The sequence below is a fragment of the Heliangelus exortis genome, chromosome 1 (assembly GCF_036169615.1).
Source record: "Heliangelus exortis chromosome 1, bHelExo1.hap1, whole genome shotgun sequence".
Taxonomy (NCBI): Eukaryota; Metazoa; Chordata; class Aves; order Apodiformes; family Trochilidae; genus Heliangelus; species Heliangelus exortis.
In genome coordinates, this window is record NC_092422.1 from 24,013,590 (window position 1) to 24,033,680 (window position 20,091).

Consider the following 20,091-nt stretch of genomic DNA (forward strand, 5'->3'; position numbering starts at 1 on the left):
CTACATTTGAACATTCATATGTGAACTAAACTACTAAGAATCACAGTCAATAAAAACAACATGCAGAAATTCATTCAGCTGAGCAGCTAAAGAGCTCAACTCAGTTGCCATCTGAAATGCCCCAGAGTGCCCAAGACATTAATGAGTGGCAGATATGACACGTGTGTTACAGGAGACACGTGTCCTTCTGGAGCAGCAGTAGGCTACTCTGCACTGAAACATGTGAAAATCTCTTTTTTTACACAACTCTCTACATTCAGCTGACTGTACTCCATCCTAGCATCTGCAGATCATTGCACCTTTTATTCTTCTTCATAATTTTCTGTACATGTTACTTACACAGCTCCAAATTTTATTTTTCAGAAAAACATTTCTGGCTGTTACTGAGATTTCCCTAGGAATGACTTCGATTGAAGTCAAGACTTTGCACAAGCATGGCAGAAGACCCAACACTTTTAAAACATGTTGCCAAGAGAGAATAACCCCTCCCACTGTTTAAAAAAAAAATAAATGCAGCAAAGCTGTATCTTTCAATAATGTTTTGCATATGACTGAACAGTTAGTAACTTTAAACTTCTTTAACAGAAACACTGCAGACATGAGAAGAACTGGGGGTCTGGGATTTTTCCTAATTAAAACACAAATAACTTGGATGAAGATGAAATCTTTGTCCTGATACAGAAGCCTCCTAGAGCCAATACAGTCAACATTGGCCAATTCAAGGAGAAAAAGTAAACTGCAGATTAAAGAGAAGATTTGGCTAAATTCCACAAGGGTCATGTGGTATTTCATTACAACATCAATATCTGTACAGAATTAAACAAGACAATTAGAGAAGGTGTCACCACTGTCAAATAAGGAAAGTATATTTTTTTCCTTCTTAACCTGATTGCACATTAAAGATTATAACCACGCGACAGGATATTTTGTATAACACAACTTGTACCACCTACAACATATTTTGTACCACTACATTAAGCTTAAATACAATAAATACAGAAGTTCATGCTGCTCTCCAGATTTGTTCTATGTAAATCCACAGCCTTTCCTCACTAGATTATCCATCAGTGTTTTATATAAGACAGCAAGAGTTGGTGTTGCAGCTGTTAGTCACAACAGAGCATTTTGGTATCATCCTGGTGATGGTACTCAGCTAATATATTTGAGTTCTTTGACCTACAAAATGAACTACTTTTAGCTCTTTTTTTCATTTAATCTTTTCAGAAGTGCTGTCTATTTTTTGCTGCCAGTGCAGCTGATCCAATGCAGCTGCCTGGGCGTTCATTCAGCTCTGAAGCAAGGATGATATCCAACAGCAAACAAACAAAGGGTGCACTACACTGCTTCTGAGGAGCAAGCAGACAGAAATATGTTGATAACGTGCCTAAACTATGCAGTTATCAACCCAGTGTATCTGGCTGCCTCACAATTTGTAGTGTACCTATGCATATAGTTCTCTTGTGCAATAACAGTATCAGAAATTACTCCAAATTTACAGATTGGGAAGTGAAACACAAAATCAAAAAGGCATTAAAGTCTAAACTGCACTGCAGGCAGAATTTAATATTCTAATACAGCAAACTATGCAATGTCTTACATTCTTCACATCTGATTTTGTCCTTTAAGTTAGGCAGCCATCTGAGCTGTTGCTGTTGTGGTTGCCCATAGGCACAAGCTTAATCAAGCTGCTTAGTTTGCAGCTGAAAGCCTTTATGGAGTCCCAAAGCAAAGCTTCCCAGTGCTCAGCTCCCTAACGGGGCACAGCCTAAGAAGCATGCTCCACCCATATTACTTGAGGAAGGAAATTCTCTTCTATCTTACAGACTCAAAACTAACCCACAAAGAAATCAGATGAGTCACATTTTAGTCCTCTGACATCCTCAGAGCTTGAATTCACAGCATTCATGCCCTGAGAGTGCCCCCGCCATCACATTTAACTGGAGTTGAGATAATTTTTGAAGCCAGGCTGTTAATCAGTCAGAAGTGGAACATTTATGTGGATGGTGAAGGAACAAGTGAGAAAGGCTGCAAGGCCATGCCCTCTTCTGGAAAGGAGGCAGGATTTTAGACACAATTCTTTGGCATTTCTTACCTATTCTCCATACATTTTCCACCTCTATTATCCACTCTGCTGGGAATCCCAATCTACCTGACTTGCTCCCAGTTAATTCCTAGGAAACTTAGGCAGCTAACTCAACTTTCTGGCTTGTGTTCCTGGGTCCATACACCTCACTGATGATGCAGAACTCAGTATGGCAAGTTCTTATGGGGACCTAGCAACACAGATGTTTCTACTCAACTAAAAGACGTCTCCAAGTCCCTAAAAACTATAAGATGGAATTTCAAAAGCAGAAACAAGAAAATTTTAAATGGTAAAACTTCAAAGAGGTTATAGAGGACCACTTCAGCCAGAACTCATTTTAAGTTACCTCCCACCACTACTATCAAGGCAGTAATTAAAGAACTAGCTGAGACCATATGTATCTGAAGTCTTTAGCTGCTGCACAATAATAAAAATCAAGAAGAAAGACCAGTATATAAACTCAGTCAAATCATTATGGGCTGGATTTGCCTTTCCTGAATCCTGTGGGAAGCAAACAGAAAGAAACCTCACTGAAGCAGACTCAAATCTCAATGCTTATGTTCATATGATCAGCTTAGTCCTTAATGTAGTAAAATAACATGAAAGCAAAAGCTCACCGAAAAGGCAGGTTGAAGCATACAGTAAAACAGATTTCTTGGACCACAGAAAAGCCTCACTTCAAAGCAAGGACAAATGAGGGCTCAAAAGAACCAGAAGCAGCCTCCCAGTTATACAGCACTCCCCCAGAAAAAGAAATTTCCAGCAGAATTATAGGATGAACCAATAAGACAAAATCTGTGGAAGCTTTTTAGAAGAGATTTAACTGAATATGAAAAAAAGAAGAAAGTTAGATTTATTACAGGTTCTTCTACAAAGCCTTGAATAGTTGGACAATGTATTCTTGAAAAGGAGATGTAAGCTGACTAAGGGATTTAACCTGAATTTAAGATCCTTAGTTTTCAATAAGCCATCCATGTCAAACCACTTTGAGCAGGCTGGTAAGCTAAAAGACACACTGAGATTTTAAATGAATACTTTCTTTATGTAACAGAATTTTGCAGGGCTTGGCAATTCTCTCAGAGCAATTATACATTGTCTTGTGTCCAGCAGTGACCAAAGCACAGAGCTTCACAAAAGGAACACCAATTCTTCAGTTCTTTTTTTCACACATTTGCCTTTTCATTTGACTGAAGTTATATTTTTGGCTTAGCACTTGCCAGAAAATGAAATTAAACAGAATGATATTGCAGTTGAATTTTAAGGCCACCCACAGAAATGTCTCTCATTCTGGATTTTTCCTTGTCCTTCTACCACTGGCAAAAGAAATAACAATCAATCATTTCACAGCAGACAAGTGACAAACCCATGACATCATCAGGAGGCTCAAAACTGCTTTCATCAGAGCCCAGCTCATGCAGACTATAAATTCTTATGGAAATTTGCTTCAGCTCTAAGCTTCTTTGACTCTTCTCCATGAGTTAGAGCAGAGGCAATACATGTCAGTTGTGTAGGAAAAAAACCCCACACCCCAAAAAGCCTTTGCAATCCAAAATACTCAAATGGATTGTTCAGAAAATTGTCTTTTTTAGAAAATAAACTCCCTTCTCTCCAATGCTAGGAGCTGACATTCATCAGCTGATAAAGCTGAATGTTTTAACATATAATTTCAAACTCATTAAGAGCAAATACTACATTTTCAGTTTTACCACAACTGAATTTAAGTTGACATCAAAATCTCACTAGTCATATACTACTGAAAACATGATAGATAAAAACTATTTAGCATAGGGTATTTTATACAGATATATATACACCCTAGGTCCTGTAAGGGCTTCGGTACAGGTGAGGAAAGGCTCTCAGTACTTTTCTAAATGCCAAGAGCCCCCTTGTGGTTACCATCATCTTATTCAAAACCAGTCAGAGCTGAATCACACGAATGCAGCATACCCTGTTCTAGAAGCACAGAATGGTTTGTGTTGGAAAGGACCTTAAAGATTATATAGTTCCAAGCTCCCTGCCATGGGCAAGGATATCTTCCACTAGATCAGGCTGCTCAGAGCCCCATTCAACCCAGCCTTGAACCTCCAGGTGAGGAAGCATCCACAGCCTCTTTGTGCAACCTGACACTGGCAATGGCCGGGGTTAAGAAATCAGCCTGGAGATTTGTTGGAAAGTTCAGGTTCCTTCAGTGTAATAGGTGTGGGACACTGGTACCCTAAATCCACAGCATTGCTTATTGAAGTTATCTGTTGACTTGGGGAGAAGAAAGTTAAAAGGGAGACTTTGTTGCTGTGTTTCAGATTGACAGAACAAGCTGTTGCTGACTCAAATGTTTCACCAAGTATCTCTCCTGCTAGGCCTGAAAGATTGCTTCCTTGTACATTTTCTCTGGAAGATGATATCCCAGGGTCCCAGTCAGCTTCTAAGGAATTCTTGAGAACAGCAAGCTAATACAGTCACTTGGGTGAAAGATTCTTCCCCTGTTGTTTTATTTGAAATACAAAGTGTATTCTGCCTCTGGGAATACAATAAAGTGATCTGAATAAGTGAGTTTGCTGGTTTGTGCAGGGCCACCAGAAAGAAAACTAATGCCAACATGACAAGAAAAGGAAAAAATGCAAATCAGAAAGGTCTCTTGCAGGCATTCAAAATACGTGTCTGAGGTCAAATGAAAGGGGTAGGAAGGGGAAGTCTGTGAAAAGCCAGGATGCAACTTAGGGCAGCACACCACACTACAGAACTTTCTCCAAAATAGTTTCAGAAATAGTTTCAGAAAAGTTCTAAGTTTCAGAAATGGATTTCTTCTTCCTATAGAGCTACTGGTGACTTAAAACAGCAAAAGCAATAGCGTTCATGTAACAGTGACTTGCTGGGAGAATTATCAACATTTCCTATGCCATTATAAAGTGCTGACGTTCCCTATAAGCAGTTATCAACACCTACTGAAACATGAAGTCTTTGTTACATCTCTTCATGAACCTAAGATTCTCCTTCTGTCACGTTCCCAACACCTTCTCCAGTGTGACACTTCCACACATTCTGCTTGCAGTTTAAAACTGACAGCAGAAACCCTGAGGTGGCCATGTGTGGCTCTCTGTTCTGTGGTCACCATGCTCTCAGAAAGGAAGCTTTGCAATGCAGGCATCTGGCCCTTAATGTCAGAATTTTAACAGCTACAGCACTGGACATTCCTGGAATTGGTGATTTATCACAGAAACCTTGGTTCCTTGGCTAATCTTAACTAGAGCGTTGCTAAGGCAATGCTACCAGGACTGTGCTCTTCTGGACTGATTTTGCATACTAAAGCCTCTATCTAGGGATTCTTCTTTTTTTTTTTTTTTTTTTTTCTTTCAGAAATGGTGAGAGAGAAAGGAATAATTTCCTTTCTGCTTCTATGGGAAGTTATGGTTAGCAGACAGCATGTATTTCACCAAAAATCATCTAATGACAAAATGGGAACAAATGAATGCAGCAAGTTTAAGAGAGGCAACTAAAATTCACATCATGCTACACTTCAGAGAGAATGCATTCCTTCTGTAATTATTTTTGAAGTACTGTATGACATAAGGGAAATTACTACCTAAATGGAAATCCCTTGTGTTTGTCACTGTTAGGTTATTTTTAATCCACTCTCAGTACACAAAAACAGTATTTCTAGACTATGTCTGTAAAAATTTGTGTGTTCAAGGTACTGGTTCTACACTTACTGTCATGTGACACCTCCATTTTTTTTTTTGAAACGACAAATAAGGATTATCTCAGGACTTCAGATTGGTAATTAGATATTTAAATGGTTTATGGTTGGTTTTAATAGCAAGGAATCATTCATCAGTATGATTTTAATTTTAAAGCAAAAATAGTATAAGCCATCAGCAACAATTTTTGCAATTTATGAACATAGAAAATCCTCTGTGCTTCCTTGCTCATCACTCCAGAATTTGCATTTGTATTATTCTCTTTTATTCAGGTCTTTAGAGCTTGCTGACTGCCAGGGTCCCAGATGACTAATTTTATTTTATTTTCCCTGTAGTGCTTGATTCTGAGAATGTAGTTTATGCTATCTATCTCTAAACAGGACGAATTACTCTATTGACACGTTTTTCTCCTTCTATTTACTAGGGTGGGACTGCAAATGACTAGCTGAGTGAGATAAATCTCCTCAGTATCTTTAAAATATTTCCTCTGTTAAATACAGCTGAAAATCCTCAAGAAGCTAAGAATTATTGGAGGTCCTTGTAATTACTCCAATTACATTATTCTAATTCCTTGATAACACAGACTAATAAGACTGGCAAATACTATTTAATTTTCTAGATATGCTGCTCAAAACAAAATCTACTGTCTAATATTGCCATATTCTAGAAATTGTATTATCTTGCTGGAAGAATAATTTTGCTCTTTCCACAGAGCTTCTTACACAACTGCAAGTTGAAAAGTGAGTATCATGGTGTACTTTTCATTTAACACACACACATTCACGTGACTTTATATATACCCACTCAGCATTTCTACTCTGAGCAAATGTAGATTGATGAATGGCTGCAAAGCTTTTTGTTTTTCCACACCCCCTCACCACATCTGCTCTTTATTCTTTGTGAAGAAGCTAAATATTTCCTACTGCTCCCCTGAATAACTCTCAAAACCATAAAAAAGAATTTGGATAAATCTACATGCTTAAACACCACAAAATGGCCTGTATCTTTTTAACCAATGTTTTATCTCCCAAAATTTAAAAGAAAAAACCAAAACAGCTCTCCATCCATCAAGACTGTCTGTAAAAAGAGACTTTTCTGAAAGCTTCAGTGCAAAAAAACCCCAGCAAGTCCCACAAAATACATCTATTTTCATCTCTTCTTTCCATGTCCTGAAAACCAAAACAAGGGGAAATGAAGCATTTCACTAAATCCCCAAGCACTTTTTATCTCCCCTCTGGCTAGCAAACAGAAGAATGTATTCACTCTACATGGGAAGGCTGAAGAAGAAACTTCATGGGAAAACTGAAGAAGAAAAACCTATGGCATGGCTCACAGGCTCCAGACTTCCAAAGTAAGCAAGCTTAGGACTCTTTAAACTTTCTTCTAGAGTCCTCTAGCAGTATGAATCTTCCAGCTGTGCTCTCATTCTGTCTTTTGGCAAGTGTTACCAGCCCTCTCAGGACCTAGCTCACAGGTGAGGAGACAAGGCAGTATTTAGTAGGGATTAGAAATATACTGGATTGATGCTGCAGAGCTGCTGGCAGAGATTATCTCTCTGGTAATGACTCTTCAAGTGCTTGGCAAGGTGTAACTGGACTGGGAAAGAGAGGACTAGCAATTGGATGGAAATAAACACTGGTGACACTGTAAGAATGCTTGCCAGACTGTGCTTTACAGGGTGACAGGAATAACAGTCTGAAGCAGGCTCTACTGTAAATTTTCTAGATCAGTGTTCTGCCTTCAAGACTTTTCTTCAAATATAATCCCAGCTGTATTTTCAAATCAATTCCATGAATCAGGAAATCGGGATGGGCAAGATTTTGTTCTCTTTTTAATTAGTGGCTTTAAAAAAAAAAATCAAATACCTTGCCAACCTAGAAAATACCACTATCTCTAGGACAGTACTAAAACTGGCAAGAATGTTTACTATCTGAAAGCCATGGATCAAATCAGAAAGAGCAGTTATTATTCACACCCTGCTTACAACAGATAATCATTCCCACTAATAGGGCACACAGCCTCTTCCAGGCTCAGTAAACTCACATTAATCTTCAGAATCTGAAGCATAAGAAAGTCAGATGGAAACACTTCTGTAAGCATAAGCAATTGGAATGAAAATTGTCAGAGCTCTGCCTTATAATGCTCATTTTTCCTGCTTATACTACAAGGCATTATCACCTCTTTATCTGACTTCTCAAAGTAGGTAAGAAGCAGAAAAGGTCTCAGAGTAAAAGATTTCAGCAGATGACAGACTAAGGAAAAAGCAGTCCTGAATCTAAAGTTGTTTTCATTTACTGCTTCAGAAGACTAAGAGGCCAAAATATTTGCTGCTCTTTTCTTGCCATTTTCTCAAGATCACAGAAAAATGTTTTGTGCTTTGTTGAAACACAGGTCATGAACTATAAACTTATTAAGAAATAACATTTTTAAATGGAAACAGATACTTCCCTTGGTGTTGCAAAAATGGACTATTAACTGTACAAGGGATATTCCTGTAACTATACTAAGCAAAATGTCACTACAGTTATTCATCTATGGTGTCAAAGTTGGTTCAAAATTGGGAACAGTGACTGATATACCAGAGGATTCTGTTGCCATTCAGGGGAGCCTAAACAGTCTAGAGAAATAGGCAGAGAGAAATCACATGAAATTCAGTTCAGCAATAAAAAATGCAAAGTCCTGTCCCAGGGGAGAAATAACCCCAGGTACCACCATTTGCTGGGGGCTGGCTGGCCAGGAAGCCACTTGGCAGGGAATGACCTTGGGGTCCTGATAGGCAACAAGATGACCAAAAGCCAGCAATGTACTCATGCTGCAAAGAAAGCCAGTGCCACCTGGTATCCATTAGGAAGAACATGGCCAGCAGGCTGAGGGAGGTGACATATCCCTTCTCTTTTGCACTTGTGAGACATTTCCATAGATCTGTTGTGCAGTTCTGGTCTCCCCAGTACAAGAAAGGTACAGATTTCCTGTGCCAAGTCCAGCACAGGGCTGTGAAGATGATTAAGGGGCTGGAACATCTGACAGATGAGGAGAGGCTGAGAGAGCTGGGGCTGTTCAGCCTGGAAAAGAGAAGGCCCAGGGGGATCTCAGCAATGTGTATAAATATGTTAGGAGAGGGAATGAAGAAGAGGGAGCCAGACTCATCTCAGTGGTACCCACTGTCAAGATGAGAGGCAATGGGCACAAACTGAAACATCTGAAATTCCATTTTATCATAAGAAAGCACTTTTTTTACTGTGAGAGTGGTTAAACACTGTAGCTTGTTGACCAGAGAAGTTGTGGAGTCTCTGTGTGCAGATAGCAAAAACCCAACTGGCCTGGGCAATGATGCTGGGCAATCTACTGTAGCTGGCTCTGCTTCAGTAGGAGGGATGAGCTAGAAGATGTCAAAGAGGGCTCTTCCATTTTTTTTTTTTGGTGATCAAGGTTTAATATTTTTCTTTTATTCATGGAACTAGTCCAGTTACACCACCTCATACGTCTTACTGCAGGTCCAGTCACACAACATTCACCCAGTCAAAAATTTCATGTGACAGCATTCAGACCTTATGCACCTATTTAACAATTTTACTATTTTGTAACTATATATGCAACAGCATATCTGAAACAATAAAAATAGTATGCAGATTTTTCGTGTGTGTTTCTTGACCACACTGCTGATATTTTCTGTCATGAATAAAACAAAGATTACACAAGTACTTCAATTACACTGCTATTTTTTGTTAACCAAATAAATACCATAGTACTCACCAAAGGCATTTGATCAAAGGTGCGAACAGTGGACAGTTTATCTACAAATAAGCAGAAAATGTGCCCAATTGATATAATTTCAACATATGGACAGTCACTCTATTGAAAAACAGTTATGAATACCCATTTCTACCTGCTGGGTTGCCACGAATAAGCTCCATCTTCTCTTGAAGAATATTGATTTGCCTTTCCAGCTGTTTGTTCAATTCTACTTGTGTCTCATATCTGGTCTTCCACTCATTACCTTAAAAACAAATACAGTATTATTCTGCCCAGGTTATCTTGTGCCATTTCAAGTAAAAGGCAGCATTTTTTCAAATTTTTGCCACTTTTTTTGGAGACTGAAAAAATGTCCAGTTAGTAATCCTTATAGTGAGGATATCTGCATACAAAAGAGCTTGAAAATACAAATCAAGTCATCAAGAATTTGTCACTGGGCCTACTGTGGTCAGAATACTAACCAACTCCATGAATTCATGTTATTCATGAATTCTTTAATAATTAAAGCTAATCTGAAACACATAGTAAACCTTAATTACACATTTTCAAAACCGTACCTATAATAGTCACATTTGAAGGAGTATATAAATTTCAGATTAAAATTTTGTACCTCTGTAGGGTGTTCCCAAAATAATTAATCCATTAGCAAGACTCTGTTGCAGTTCACTTACCTCCATCTTCAACACTGCTAAGTCTTTTTTCCAGTTCTGCTACTGTTTTTCTAAGTCCAAATATCGAGGTTTCAAGCATTTTTCTGTGGTATTTAAAAAAGTCAATAAATTGGCTGCTGCATTAAACTTATTATTAAAATTGAAAAGAATAAATTGAATATATTTTCAGATTAAGTATCTATTGATCTTTCCTACTTAATTCAATAATTTTGCCCATATATTTTTCTCTGAATACTGTGTGCCTTCAAGTAGAAGCATTTCTACTTTGTGAATAAAATTACATCAAGAAAAAACAAGATAGACATTTCCTAAAATTTAATAACTGTCTAGCAGATCATCAGAATTAAAGAAATTGAGAGAATACACTGGTTTTAATTTTTCATCTAAAGATGCCTAAGAAAAAAATTTTTTTTCTGTTTGAAAAAAAGAATATGCCCAAGAAATGTGCTATTTGAAATTCTGCATGACTTCTGTATTTTGATTCACTGCTGGATGGCAGTAATTTTCAAAACTGTGCCCACAATAAAAACAATCAAAGCATAGCACCTACTATGACTACCAGAAGAGGAAGTCAGTGATTAAAGTATCACAAAAAACACAGGTCCTAAAACCAACTTTTTTTCAGTCATTTGTGGGGAAAAAAATTTTGCCCATTGATTACTTGTGTACACACTGGCTGGGCAGCCAGACAGCTGACAAATACCATGGAAACTGAGCTCTTTCTGCCTTGGAAGTGATGACCAGAAGCAGAAGCTAGCAGAGGACTGATGAAAGCACATCCCACTCCCATGCATCAGACAGTGTGCTGAATCACACTCATCCTTCTAAGTGGTAAGATGGCAGTGCCACAATTAATCATGTCACCTTGATTTCTCCAAGGAGAAACTGCTGCTAATTAAATTATTGACCACATTTATGCCAACAGCCTGGCTCTTCTGCAGATGTCTATGGAGAAAAGCTCCAGCCTGTGAGATCCCAGCAGGACAGCCCACTCCAGCACAGATGCTCACAAAACACAGGGCAACACAATGCAAGAGCAGTTTGTGGGGTTGTCCTTTAAAGTTAAGTTTGAAAGGCCAAGATTTTAAAGAAAACCAAACAAAAAGACAAACAAAAAAACCCAACCAACCAACGAATGGTTACTGGGTGCCTCCATTTTTCAGTGCCCATACTGAGATACTTCAGAAGAACTAGGAGCACAATTCTGCACATGCAGCCCTTTGGAAGATGTGTTACAATACAATATGACAAATGATGTCTTTTGAATCCTAGCCTAGATCACTAGAACATGCAAGAGAGAGAATAATTGCACTGTCCTACATTTTGTTTTGTTTTTTAAAGGGGGACTTCCATGTCAATATGGAACTTCTGTTTCCAAACATGTTCTTAACGAGAAATGCTCTTAAAAAAAGAGTTAATTAGCCCACAAGAAATCTGACAAATACTCTGACAACAGAGCTGAGCACATAGAAATGGTACCAACCATTGCACTCCTCATGTTCACATACAGTTGGTGACATTTCTTTTCATAGCTTGAATCATCAGATTTCAATTGAAAGCTGGAGAAGCAGAAGCAAACCAACCAATCTTAAGAAACAGAAAAGGTACTCCTGGAGTAGGGAGGGCTGAAGAGCTGAAATAGCAAAGAAAGGTAAAGAAGAGTAATTTAAGGTAATTCAAGTTTTCAATGCAAGAAACACAATGAAGAACAATAAGACAGACATCTCAAATGGCAGGGGAGAGCTGGGTCTTCCAATCCTTCCTTGCCTTATTGCTCTTTTTGTCCCTACCAACATTGAATTTGATGGTGGGAACATAGGCAAAGAAATAATGGAAGCACTGGTAACTTGCTGGAGATAAAAGAGTGAGGTAAAAGCCCCAGGTAAAGAGAGATTTTAACATATGAGTCAGAAAGCTTAGATGCATGAAAACCAAAGGAAATCTGATTGTTACTGCCTATTTACTCCCACTCCAAGTGAAAAAGGCACATGAAGAAAGACAAAATCTTACTATATTGCTGGTATAATTCCAATAAAAATAGATAGGGTTCTTACAAAGTAGACTCCAGTCAATCTCACTATGGTTGGAAAAAGAGGAAAATGACAGTGAGCGTTAAAATGGGATTTTTGGAAAGAAATAACACTGTAAATTAGACACAATCAAAGCTGCAACTGTAGCTGAGCTCTCTCATATTGAACTTGTTTTCCATCTCAAACAAATCCTAACTAGGTGCTTAGATGGATGCAGAGGGACAATGCAGATAAATGTTCTTTAAATCCTATGTTTTCAATTTTTAATTTCTGCTACCATTCCAAGACTATATACAACATTTTCACATTAGATTTTATTATTGTTTCTGCACCATTAGCAAAACTGCCAGCCAGCTTCCAATTATATTTTGTCCTGATGCAAATGTGTACAGAAATGATAAACTGTCAGCTGTCAGACTGTAGTTTCCACACTGACAGAAAGTCTCATTTTCATTTGGCAACTGAATCCAGTTTTAAAAAAGTCTAATTATTATTAAACATGTAATACTCCACTAGCACCCAGAAAGGAGATGGTGGAACCTCTCTGCTTTAGTCAGTGTATATGCAGTAAATTATAGTCTCTGCACTGGCAGAGAAGGAATGTAAAAATAAATCACTTTGAACAACTTAGTAAATACTTAAGCTTTTTAATGTACCAGAGCATTTTGCATTACTGGCATTATATCTAATTGTGATAGAAAGTGACAGTCATGCCATGTACTGTGAATTTAATGCAGCTGTGTATAGCTGCCTGCTCAGAGACTTGGTCTGTACTTAAAATGAATGTGGTATGATTTTACCTACAACCTCCCCTTGAACAAAACTAGACCTATTCAAGGCCTATGGATCTTTCCCATGTCAGTGGACAATTTATAGTCATCACAGAAGGAAGCTAGAAATCCTGGAAGCTCACATGTAAATCATCAGGAGAACTTAACTGTAGCTTTGCATACTAAGCATAACAAGAAAACTCTTGTAAAGGAGGAAAAAGTGTGGTTCAGATAAGAAGGCTGTAATTGAAATGACAAAAGAAAAAGTTGCTGCGTTTCTTTTTAAGACAGTTTGCAGGTGTTACTTTACTTGAAAGTGACAGTCATTTAGGATGAAAGACATTTTCCTGCACATTTTGCTACCCAGATCTGGATAGCTGGTGCACATTATCAGGCAAAAGACTGCCTGAAGCCATTTGCTAGAGTAGAGAGAAACCAGTGAAAAATTAGAGGAGAAGCTTAAGGCAAATCACCAGTTTGCCTAAAGGCAGGGCATCAGCTCTGTAACATGGGAGACCTTTACTGATTCCTGTAGAATATTAACTATAGAGATGATTACAGAACCCATGAACAAAGCAGAAAAAATCCTGTGCAGTGCAAAAGGCACCACAGTGAAAGGTATATACAGTACTGAGAGCTACAGACTTCTGGTATTTGCAGCCAGCAGTGTGCTGGGGAAATGCTTCAGCTTTCCTTGACAGGAAAGTCACAGAGCTGAAATTGCACAAGCTGAATTAACACCCAACTCCATGAACAATTAGCTGACATCCATAACTATATGGCTGTAAGACCTGTCTATTAGAAATACGCTGCAATTTTACATACTTTCTCTCTCTCTGCAACATTTGCCATGACATTTACCAATCAAAACCTGTACTGAATCTTGATTACAGTAATTCAGGGTCAGATTTAAGCTCTTTCATTAAGCCTCCAAAGGATCTCCCAGTAATACATCTACGATCATTGAGAATCAGCAGGTACTCTATGTACAAATTCCATATGAACATGGATGATTCAATTTACTCTTCATGAATGTTAAATGAGAGAGGTAGGTGGGCTGTTAGACAGCTGCCTAACTGGCACAATAATCAAATAGAACATTAAAAAGAAGACAAGGGTGAGTTGGCTGTGAAGGAATCCTGCTTTATACTCAAGAGAAATAGGCACATCCTAGGGTGGGAGCTGTCTTATGCTAAATCAGTGAGATGAAGCAGGTCGGGTGACTTACATCTTCAAAGAGTCTTTTTTGTACTCATTGACTGTATGTGCCACTGTTTTAGATGCTTTTGCTAACAACCCTGGTCATTAAAAATCAGGTTGAATAACTTCTGTGAAAAAGGCAAAAATGGTAATGTCTGCTTGCAGACACAAGATATACACAAGAAATAGGTGCAGACTCTACCTGAAGGAGCATGACAGTCTTTCACTGTCATGGCATCAAAATAAAGGTTTTTTATTTATATAAATAATTATATTAATAAACCTAGTATGTATTTTCTTCTCATTAGCAAGTAAGCCACCACTTCACAATGTGTCCTAGGCTTTGGGCCCAGTCTTGCAGAAGATCCTTATGGAGATTAGCAAGAACTTAAGATACAGAAAGAATCCAGGTCTTTGTTAATTAAAAAAATAAAATATCAGAGCAGTGAAACAAAGCAAATACTATAGAATCATTGAATCATAGAATGTCACGTTGGAAGAGACCTCAAGAATCATATGGTTCAACCCTTCTAATATTATTGTTTATATGAGATGTCTCAGCACCCCCTCCAGCTGAGACTTAAAATTTTCCAAAGTGGGGGAGTGATGGATTCCAATGGGAGAATGGGAGACCATTCCAATATCTGAATGTCCTCATAGTGAAAAATTTTCCTCTTGTGTTCAACTGGAATCCTGCCAGGAGCAATTTGTGTCCATTGCCCCTTGTCTTGTCCAGGTGACTCCTTGTAAATAGGGAGTTTCCTTCACTGTGGCCCCCTTTCTGCTTTTTACCTGCACACCAAGGTTACCAGGATCATGTGTCAGTAAAAGAATTGATGCACACAGAGAATAATTGATACATTACACCAACAAACTACTGTTCAGGAGACTTAGTAAAATAACATTTGCTTATGTGTTGGTTTAAATATGTCCAAGCACCTTTTGTGCCATTTTGAATGCAGAAGCTGCCTCGCCATTTTGACTCTGTCAATATTGGCTGCCCTCCTTCTGATAGTGAATAAACATTTTTATGAAATCCACAATTGCAACACTATTTTGAAAAGAATCGGGAGCTGAGACACTGAAGGAAACACTCTCCAAGGTAAAAATCAGTGTGGAATATAATGTTTGAAAATGGTACGTAAGTGTAAACATTAAGAGGCTGACTTAAGGCAGCACAGGACCATTTGGTACTTTCTAGCATTTAATTTATTAATATTCAAAGGGCAATCCTTTAATACAAGGAAAAATGTGCAACTTCCTAAGCAAACAAGGGGAAAAAATGACTTGCAATTCCACCACTGTGTGAGCATCAACAATCATCAGAGCACTGACATTTTTGCTGCATAAGCAATGGGACTGATAGCTGTAACAAGTCCTCATCTTCTCTGCAAACTGCACTAGAAAGATACCATACCTCTCCTGTGCATTTCAGATGTATTTACTAATAGTAGAGTGAAATCCATCTTTCCAGGTTTTTTCAACACTGTGGAAAAAAGCATGTTTAAAGAGCATCTCATCCATTTGAGTCTTCTTCATCAAAACATGATGTCTTTTCTGTTCTTCCCCCATCACAGCTTGTAGTCCCAGTGTACTGGTTTGGGCTGGGATGCAGCTAGTTTTCTTCACAGTAGCTCCTGTGGTGCTGTGTTTGGATTTGTGATGAAATCAGGGTTGGCAATACACTGATGTTTTTGTTACTTCTGAGCACTGCTTGCACATCAAAGGCTTTTCACACCACACCTCTGGCAAGCAGGCTGGGGTGTTCCAAGTTGGGAGAGGACACAGCGGTACAGCTGTCCCAGCCCAACCACAGGGGTATTCCAAATCATCTATTGATGTCCCCAGCAATAAAACTGGGAAGGGATGTAGAGCCTTCCAGTGCTTCAGTTGCTTGAGGACTGGCATTGGTCAGCTGGTGGTAAGCAACTGAGGTTTTCACATAATTTGCTTTTGTTTGGTTTATTTCTGTTTTGTTTTGAATTTTGTGGTGTCGGTTGGTTGTTTGGTTTTCGTTTTTTTTTTTTTTAACCTTACTAAACTGTCTTTATCTCAACCTAGATTTTATCACTTTTACCCTTTCTGTTTTCTCCCCCATCTCCCTGGGACTGAGTGAGCAGCTCTGCACTGTTTAGCTGCCTGCTGCAGTTAAACCGTGACACCCAGTCCTGTTTTCCAGGCCTGTTCAATACCAACCTCGTTCTCGGCTAAAATTACCCTACGTCTCCCGGCTCCCTGTGCCAGCCCCAGCCCAGTTCCCAGCTGTTCCTATTGCTCACCGTGCCCTGTTCCCCACGCTGTCTCACCGCTCCCATCGTGTTCCCCAGCACAGCCGAGAGGAGCTGTGGGACCTGCCGGACACACACGGCCTCTCAGGGCTCTCCTCACCCCCCTCCCCAGCCCACAGCCGCCATTTTGCCGCGGGCAGGCGGCAGGACCCGGGGCTGGTCCGTCCTTCGGATCGGCTCTCGGAGTAGCCGGCCCGGAGCAGGTGGTTGCTACCGAGTCCCGGCGCTCAGCCCCGTTCCCCGCCGGGCACTCACATCTTGCGCCTCTCTCGCCCCAGCTCCAGCGCCAGCAGCTCGGGGTCTGCCGCCCGCCAGCCGCCGCCTTCCCCCATGGCGCCGGAGGCGCCCGCACCGCTCGCAGCCCCGGCAGCGGCGGCCGTTGCGCGGGGTAACGGCCACTGCGCGACCGGCGGCGGCCCGAGGGATCAGCGCGGCCCGATCCGGCTTCCTGTGGCCGTGGTGTGACCGGAGGCGGACGGGCTGCGGTCCTGACCCCCGGCTCGGTCACCCCTGGGGGTGGCCGACCCCAGTCCCCGCAGCTGCCGTGGCTCTCCCGCTTCTCAGGAAAAGCGGGGCCCGGGGGCGAACACCCACCCGGCAGCCAGCGTCGCTCTCACCCCCTGCGGCCGAGGCCTTCCCGCATGTGTAGCAGCTCTGCGCCATCGCTGCTGTAACGGCCTCTGGTTTGATGGGCTTTTTCTTCCCTTTTTCCAGGGAAGTCTCCAGCATGTGGCTCACCAGTACTAGAAATTTACGGGCCTGTACAGTGATGGGACAGAGTCTAATGGGTTTAACCTGGAAGAGGGTACCGATTGAGATGAGATACGAGGAAGTTTTCTACTCTGAGGGTGGTGAAACACTGGCACTGTTTGCCCCGAGGGGTGGTAGATGCCCCATCCCTGGAAACATTCAAGGTCAGGTTGGAAGGGGCTCCTTGAAACCTGATCTAGTTGAAGGTGTCCCTGGTCACTCTGCAGGGAGTTGAACCAGATGACCTTTAAACGCCCCTTCCGACCCGACCCATGCTAAATATGGTGGCAGTTTTAGCCCAGTTAAAAAGTTCTGAACAGGTAGGATGAACTGTTGGTGTGCTATGCATTTCGTGACCTGGAAAAAACAAGTGCATGCGGATTTTATTTAAACACTTCTTTGGAAGGAAAGTTGCACAGTTTTAAATACATGCATTGACCCAGGTGTGAAGGCAGGCACACCATGGCAGGTCCTGGTCTTAAAACTGCCATGCTTGCTCATTGCACTGTGCTGTGCATAAACGAGTTTGCAAGTACCTAACCTGATGGAGGACAGAAGAGCTTAAGATAGTCGGTCTTAATAATCACAGATCAAAATGGAGACAATCCATCAACAAATACTGGCCAGTATTTTAATTATCTTGCAGTGGTCTGGATTCATGCTAAAAATATTTGATGTTGTATTTTTCAAATATGGAATTGCAGATCAGTTCATGGCTTTCTCAAATTAAAGCTTTCTGGGGTAGACTGAAATAATCCAACAGCTTCATACTGCACCACCTCTGTCATACTCTTGTCACTTTCTCTGGCCTGTTTCAGTGCCAGCACTGACATTTGTGCAAATCCCCAGTGAGCCAGTACAGCTCAAGGAACCTAGAAAACTTTTATTAGGGGAAACGCTTGCAGTTTCTTCTGGTTAGGGAGCTAAAATGCCTCCTCACCAGCTGCTCAGAAAAGTACGGGAGTTTATAGAAGAGATGGTGAAACTGGGAGCAATTAGTGTGGAGCAATTAATGTGACTGTAGATCAGCTCACCTTTTCATGGGACTTGGTGTTCACACAGAGAAACTAATTGTTGATTTTCTCAGGAAGGAGATGGGCTGTAATTTTGCTTTACTGTTATACTATGGAAAAACAGAGGGTATAGTTTCTCGGTCACTCAAGTAATTCTGTTGCACAACAGCCCTAATAAAATAACACTACAGCTTAGACAGTAACAGACACTGCTTTCAAAGTGAAACCCAAGGGTTATCTATTACCATTACTTTAACACAGTGTAGACCAGCACTGCCATACAAAAGTTGGGCCTGAAATTTTGTGCATTTAGTCCTAAAATGGCAGTATGTGACACTGAAATGGGTCAATCTAACACCTTACTCATACTGCAACAGCAGGGTCATGAATCCAGGGAGATATAGTGTCTGGGGGTAGAGTAGTAGGATGGAAAGTGAGAAGCTTGATCATAAAAAGAAAAAGCCATTTTAATTTCACTTGTCTGTATATACTCAGGCTGGAGGTGATTTCTGACAGTCTCAAGTTATAATTGATTCCATCATCTAATCAGTGAACTATCACTTGAGGTGTGAAATGAATTCAAAATTGTCTGAAATACTGTAATCAAGAAACCAATTTTTAAGAGTGCTGCACTGTAACTGCATTTAAATTAGCTGCTCACTTTGCCTACAGGATTTACAGAATGCTGCCTTTTTAAGATGCATATTGAAAACACATTCCATACCAAACCAATCATTTAAGTAATGACTTGGACCTTGGTTAGAATTCATAACTGTGTACTGAATCATAACAGCCAGGGTGTAACCAGTACACAGTTTTTCATGTCATCAGTTTTTTTGAAGAACTGCTTCAGGATTAACAGCCTACTGAATACTTTGAACTGGAGGGCACATTCAGAGAGCTCCAAAAGATCCCTGGAATCACCAGGAAGGCTTAGAACAGAGGGCATGGGATGACTGGAAGCTGTACCTTAGCCACAGCATACTCTCTCTGCCCCTTGAGACTTTTCTTTGATCTCCTCTCCAGGATACTTTAAGGTCTCACCCTCAACTCAGGGATTACTAGGTGTCTTGAAGTAGGTAAGCTCACAAGGATGAGCCCAGACCACACGGGTTGGGTTGGCAGAGGACAGCAGGTCTAACTGTGCTCCATCAGATGGTTTGAGAACTGGAGTGGGAGAAAAGCAGAAATGTCTTGTGGATTGAGGTCTTGTATGAGTGGGTAAAACTCTGAAACATCAATGTTTTTATTAATCAAGGCAGTGACAGGTGCACCACATAAGAGCTTTCCTTCGCTTCTTAGTTCTGATAATTTAAAATTAGACACATAGATGTCTGTAAACATCCTTCAGTTGCTTTAAAGTTTTTAATGTTATTTTTGAGTCTATAATTTGTAATTAAAGTCAGTAAACTTGGTCACAGTACAGTGTAGTTTGAGAACAGAATTTTATGCTTAAATACATATCTCCAGATTATGTGAAGGGAGTCAACACCTAGAGGTGCCTAAGGCAAGGTAGATGACTTTGGATTGTGACAAACTAATTTTTACAAAGTAGTAATTTCTGTAGCACCAATAACTAGGGTATGATGAGATGACTGGCTGATGTAAACACTTTAAAAATACAAAATATGTCTCTTGCATCAATTTTCTTTCTTGCTTTCTTGCTTTCTTGCTTGCTTGCTTGCTTGCTTGCTTTCTTGCTTTCTTGCTTGCTTGCTTTCTTTCTTCGACAGAGAAGCGGCAGGAGCGACAGACCCTATGCACCCGACTACAGCCAGAGGTCAGGGCCAGGGGACGGTGATAACATCTTAATTACTCCCTCCTTCTTTTCTCTTCTT

General features: G+C 40.2%; 1 protein-coding gene across 5 annotated transcripts in view; it reads right to left on the bottom strand.

The window, feature by feature from the left end:
• The window catches only part of CCDC169 (coiled-coil domain containing 169), a 60,312-nt gene extending 43,383 nt beyond the window's left edge, over positions 1-16,929 (bottom strand). For 4 of the 5 annotated variants that reach the window (XM_071737716.1, XM_071737703.1, XM_071737694.1 and 1 more), the window contains exons 1-4: positions 16,746-16,929; positions 10,203-10,285; positions 9,665-9,775; positions 9,532-9,572 (exon numbers count right to left, since the gene is read on the bottom strand). In XM_071737716.1, coding sequence (XP_071593817.1) covers positions 9,532-9,572; positions 9,665-9,775; positions 10,203-10,285; positions 16,746-16,822 — 312 coding nt within the window. In that variant the 5' untranslated portion in view covers positions 16,823-16,929. Of the gene's footprint in view, positions 1-9,531; positions 9,573-9,664; positions 9,776-10,202; positions 10,286-11,685; positions 11,836-16,745 lie in introns of all 5 variants that reach the window. The other variant, XM_071737707.1, reaches the window with a different exon arrangement.
• Positions 16,930-20,091: the final 3,162 nt, after the last annotated feature.